The 6,300-nt window shown below is 39.0% G+C and overlaps 1 protein-coding gene across 1 annotated transcript; it reads right to left on the reverse strand.

Annotated features, from left to right (window-relative positions):
- Positions 1-304: 304 nt before the first annotated feature.
- LRRC4C (leucine rich repeat containing 4C) lies at positions 305-2,697 on the reverse strand. The gene is given in 2 exon segments (XM_009329684.1): positions 305-2,382; positions 2,384-2,697. Coding segments are annotated over 2 exon segments (1,905 nt in total). The 3' UTR covers positions 305-791.
- Positions 2,698-6,300: the final 3,603 nt, after the last annotated feature.

The following is a 6,300-nucleotide window of genomic DNA, read 5'->3' on the forward strand; positions in this document are numbered from 1 at the left end:
TTGTGTTTTGGACCATCACAGCAGAATATTGTTAGAATTCTAAAAGACTTTTGATGTTTAAAGCCACACTAAAAATGAGCTATATCCAAGTACAGAAAAAAACAATATTTTATTTATAATCTGTTTAGTGTTTGAACTACAAATTCTGGTTCTAGAATTGTTTAAAAGATCATGGGGTTTATAGGTTTTCACAAGTAAATTAATTTCTTGGGGGCTTTGTGGTTTTTTTTTACTTTTTCTTCCGTTTTTTCACAGAATGATGCTTTTGGTAAATACAGAGCAAATCATTACATGGGAAAAAAAAAGTTTTGCTTTTTTGTTTTTCTCACTTGTAAAGTTGCTGTTATTATTCCATCCTCTATTGAATAATTTCAAAAAGGACATGAGAAAACAAAGGGAAAAAAGAGAAAAAGTGACAAAATAGACCGAATCTCACCACTAGAATTCACCATAAAAATTCCCGAAGTGTAACACAATTCTTACAAAATTTCCTAGACCAGTTCTTTTAGGGAATCAAGATATCCTATGAAAAATATGGCAAATGGGAATCAGGGTAGGCTGGGGAGGAAAAAAGGAACGAGGAGGGTAAATAAGTGCAGCAAAAACAGGTTCTGAGGAATACACATAATTTTGTCTGCTTTAGATCACAATAGAATTTTTAATAAATAAATTTCTTTTTCTTTGTAAAGACACTTTTTTGAAACAGTAGATTTAGCCCAGTCATTTGTGTCATTTGTTTTATAAACCATCTTTTGTTGTCCCCACCCCCACCCCATAATGTCATAAATGTTTTAGATTTGAGTCTCTTGTACATTGTCTTTTGAGTTCATTCGGATCAATAACGGTTCATGCACTGAACTGTGTATTGAATTTATTGTGTTAACTGTTGTTGTGTGGTTGAAAGGAGACTTATAAGAGTTATAGTGATTTAGGTGCTCATGCTCTATTGCTGGCATGGGCAAGTGACTCTCTATGGGTGTGTCACCTGTAAGCTCATCATCCACATTAATGATCTCTACAGTCCGTGTTGGAGCATGATGGTTCTGCCGGTGATGCTGTTTCCTCATTTTGTAGAAAATTACCAGCATCACAGCAGCCATGAGAGTGATAGCCACAAAACAACCAATTATGATTTTGGTAGTCTTCATAACCTCATCTATTCCTGGGATCCCGTTGTTTGCGTCCGTCACAGGAATGGTGAATGTTTTTTCTGTTGATCTTGTGCTCTGTGGAGTGAGTGAGGTTGTCATGTTAGTGGTCTCCCAGTTGGTAACTGGTGTGGGCCCAACCTGCTCTGTGGTCTGTGCCTCATCCTGAGAAGGTTCCACAGTCTCTACTGTGACGGTTGAAAAGTACGTGTAACCAGGGTTATCCAGGGCAGTCACATTCAGTGTGGCAGAAGCTGTGGTATTCCCAACAGAGTTACTCACCATGCATGTATACAAACCCGTGTCTTGCACAGTTACCTTTGTAAAATTTAATGTGCCATCACTGAGCACAGCAATCCGAACTCTGTATGCCCCATGCGTCATAACAGATCCATTTGGAGTAATCCAAGATACAGAGGTCAGGGAGGTTGATGCCCGGCATTTCATCTCTGCAGCCATGCCTTCTGTGACATTGAGGTCTGCTGGTGGCTCCACTATGACTGGAGCATAACACGTGAAGTAATTCAGGTCTAGCTCACCAATGTACCTTCCTTTTAAACTGGGAGGAGTGTGGCAACGGGCGCAGCATGCAGTATTGGAGGGTGCCTTGTCTTTAATCCACCAGCTGAGCCAAAGGATATCACAGTTGCAGTTCCAAGGATTGTGATGCAAGTGGATCCTTTCTAGGCGGAGTGGTGTGAACAGGTCATGAGGCAGTAGTGTTAGATTGTTGTGTGCCAAATTGATCTCTACAAGTGACTGAAGGTTATCAAAAGCATTCCTTTCTATCACTTGAATCTGGGACTGTATCATCCACAATTTCTGAAGATGCATTAACCCTTGGAAAGAACCTGGCCGGATGGCAGTCAGGTGATTCCCAGAAAGATCTAACTCATCCAGTTTTACAAGTGGGGTGAGGTTAGGAATCTCTCGAAGATTGCACATGGCAAGATTCAAATACCTCAAATTGGACAGACCTTCAAAGGCACCTTCTGAGATGTATGAAAGCCTTTTCAATTCCCCCAAATCCAACCTCCGGAGAGAAGGGATTCTGTTAAAAGCATAAGAAGGAATGCTCTCAATGGGGTTGTTTCTCAACCACAGTTCCTTCAGTTTTGACAGGTATACAAAAGCCCCATTTGGGATAGTGGTCAGACGATTGTCGAAGAGTTCCAAAGTGTTGAGATTGGCCAGACCATTGAAAGCCCCTATTTCAATTGTTCTGATGTGATTGCAGGATTTCTAGGTGCCTCAGATGCTTGAAGATATTAACTTTAATGATTTGGATCTGGTTCTCATGGAGATTGAGTAACCGGGTGTTCGTGGAGATGCCGTCTGGAACGTCTCTCAGATTTTTCCGTACACAAATCACTTTACTGAACTGGTTGCTGCAGGAGCAGACAGAAGGGCAAGTTTGAGCCCTCACTAGACCAGCCACCACAAGAAGCTGAAGAGCCAACAGCACCACAAGCAGGGGGTCAAATAGGGCCCTGTTAAACCTAGGACCTATCATTATCTGCTGTGGATGTAAGGTCATCTTGTTCAACATTCATAATTTATTTGGTGTTGGTCCTTCTGGAGTTTGAATAGCCTGAAAGAAAGAAAGAAGGGAGAAGGAGAACATTAAATTAATCTCAAATATTTAAGTATGCTCTCTAAACAAAGACTTCTCAAGCCCTTTCAGTGAACTCTACCAATTTCATGAAACTTTGTAGCAAGAATAGCTATAGAAATTCTGATATTTTGTTTCCTGTACAGCTATGTATATCAGCTGTAATTGGCAACAAGATAAGAAAAAGCCAGACACTAGCTTTTCCTGCTCATTCCAATGTATAACGCATGTAGCTGGATGGCAGATAACAAGTTCAACCACAGTGGATACTTAAAAGAAATGTTCTAACACAGGGGGAGAGTTGAAAGAAGTGACAAGGGCCTCAAAAGGCAAAAATGAGTAAGGTAGGAATCATCAGAATATTCAAGATGTTAACCTCCCGGACACATTATAAGACAAGACAACGGATAATATGAAGAGCAAGTGGAGACTCCTGTTTTGCATGGGTGAAAATCTTTGTCTATACAAACGTGGTTCCTGCATTGGAGTTTAACTAGAAGTAAAGCCTTTAATACTGAATGTAACAAGTCATGCAAATGTCAGGGCAAGGTCTTGCCTATTTCAAGTTAAAAAAATAAAATACAAAGGAAACATGCTGAGCATCAATTCTTCCCTACCGTTTAACAGCATCATCCAATTTCATGATATTTCCTCCTCAATTCTTTGGTTTGGCACCAGCAGCAGAGAAACACTCATTAGTAAATGTGTGCTGAACACAGAAATAAGAATAGCCATTTAAACACTGAAAAATACTTCTGTAACTTCAGGGTTGGCAGTTTCCTTGGCACCTCTAAAAAAATCCTACAGCTCTTACTGTAAGGGGAAAAAAGACCTTTACACTACAAATGATCATTACCATTTTAAGAATTTCAGTACTGATTCATTTGTGGTAGTTCTTAAAGCCCCCAGCCCTCAATTCATTTTCAATCTGCTGCTCAGCACAAGGTCCCTCTGCTGTAGATATTAATGAAATTTCCTATAAATCAGCCAAAAGTGAAGTCTTATAAATTACAGCAAGCTTAAAGCATATTTATAACCTAGAGAACCCAAATGCATAATACATGTATTCAGTAAAACAAAATAATATAAGGCAATGGTTTTCCACTCCAGGCTCTGATTTTTTTCATTTTGTGTAAAAAAAAGCTATCTTTCTTTAAAAAAAAATACAGGGGAAAAAATATTAACTTGCATCTCACAGCAATTCATTTAATGAAAGACTTTTTTCTAATTATATATTCAGACAATGTGTTTTTGAGAATTCATTTCTGCATTTTTTAAAAACTTGTTATAATGGTTTAGAGCTAGCAAGTGTTCTCATCTCACTTTTAATAATTTACTGCAGAGAAAGCCAATATAATGGTTAAAAGCCTGTGAATGGGAACTGGAAAGTCTGGGCTGTATCTGTTTGTTTGATCTGCTCTGTAAGTGCTATTTATAAAACATCATTCTTGTTATGAAAGATTCATGAAACTAATGTGTTTTGCAACCTTGAGCAAGTCACTCAACTTCTCTCTCTGTGGCTTACATTTCTGTCATATGACTCTGGAGAGCCCTGTGGCTGTAGTGTTAGCTGTTACTGCTCCCACCTCTCATCCCTTCCTTCTGCCACCAACCGTACTTCTGAACATCAGCTTCATGTGTTTAGGATAATGTACTAGACTAGATGAGGGGTGGCTGCTGTACACACCTTCCTTTTCACTGCAGGCTTATAAGGTCACTTATCTCTTCAGAAGTGCTGAACACAATATATGGAGAAACACTCAAACTAATCACTAAAATTCAATTTCCCTTACATCAAAAATCCAACTGTAGTAAAACTATCTGCAAAAAGGGGGTGAAAAGGACCTGGTTCCCATCTTTCTTACACTGTCATGAAGAAGAATCTGCCCGTTGTGGTCAAAAGAATTATATCAATGACTGCAATAACAATTTCAGGTTCCTCAGTTAAGATCTGCAATCCATGAATTTTGCTGTTGAATAGTAATTAACCATCTTCTGTGATAGTTAATGTGATTGTATTAGCATTTTTGTTTGTCACTAGTTGTTTTGTTTGTTTGTTTGTTTTATTCAGTAGATTTGTCTTTTCTTTCCTTTCTCATTTTTTAAATTCTTCTAAAACTTATCCCCTAAGGAGTTGGATTGAATAATGAATTCCATTAACAAGCAATAAAACAGATACAGAAACACACCAAACCAATTATTTTACCATTGCACTGGTGCAATGTTATTGTTTTCACTGGAACTGAGATGAGAACTCAGCCCACGACGTCCAGCTTCAGAGCTGTCAATTATCCTTATATGGCTGGTGTGGCACCGGGAGCACATATGGCTTGTAGAGATACAGGAATCTTCTGTGTTCTTCTCAGACCCATTCACTATTAAAGGCCAGCTTTGCAAGATGCCATATGGTTTCTCTACCTTTCTTTTTGCTACTTTCCACTCTTATTCCTGTATCCCGGATACCCTGAAGGACCAGGAAAACTATGGAATTTGTAGAACAAGAAAGTATAGGAAAAATAAGAAAGGTCATGAGAGAGCAAGCACCCTCAACACCAGCCAGTGTATGCACAAACTCCCTTCAGTTGCTTCTTTGCCAGCCTCCATAAAGCTGATGATGCCAAACCATGCTGCAAGTACTCCAAGGCACTTCCCTCCTGTTCCGACTTCTTGCAACTGATGGTATCTCTCACCATTCCCTTCACCTACTTCTTTACCCAGCAAATCTTCCCTTTACATCACTACACATATGCTCCATGGGTAAAAAAAAAGATAAAAACATTTTACTTGAATACAGTACTTCATTATAACAAATAAATTATCCAGTTATGAGACTGATTAGCAAAAATTGTTCAACCCAAACCAAAATGTTTCCATGTCTCAGTTGCAAGAAGATTTTTAAAAGAAATTCTTTTGTTTTATCTTCTTCAAATAAATTCCCTATATTCCTCCCATTTTTGGTTATTGACTCAAACAATGTATCAGTCCTATAGAACTGCTGTTTCCTTGTGCTGAAGGCCAAAATTGCCCCTGGCTTTTACGTTTACCTTTTTCCCCAGTCCTGTGCTAGGGATATCTCAATCAAACATATGCCTCAGAACTACGACCTATCAAAGACCTTCAGGAAATTCTGCAACCCTCAGATTACTGCAAAATTCAAATCTGTGTATACTTCAGATTCAAGCTTGGTCACTGACTACTTGTTAGCTGCTCTGAGTGTATAATTTTGAAGACAGGATCACCATTTTGTGAGATGTGGATGGAAAGTTCTAGGTACGTTTCCATATGTGCTGGCGTGTTTGATTTTTCTGTGTCTAAGCTGTATCTTGTTTAATATATAAGTGCAGAAGATCTATATTGCCAGGGATGTCAAGGGCAACAAGAAAAGATTCTGTAGGTACGTCAGGGATAAAAGGAAGATGAGGGAAAATGTGGGCCCTCTCTGGAACAAAACAGGAGACCTGGTTACCCAGAATACGGAGAAGGCAGAGGTACTCAATGACATTTTTGCCTCGGTCTTCACCGGCAAGTGCTCAAGCCTCA

Source organism: Pygoscelis adeliae, unplaced genomic scaffold, assembly GCF_000699105.1.
Source record: "Pygoscelis adeliae isolate BGI_AS28 unplaced genomic scaffold, ASM69910v1 Scaffold117, whole genome shotgun sequence".
NCBI lineage: Eukaryota > Metazoa > Chordata > Aves > Sphenisciformes > Spheniscidae > Pygoscelis > Pygoscelis adeliae.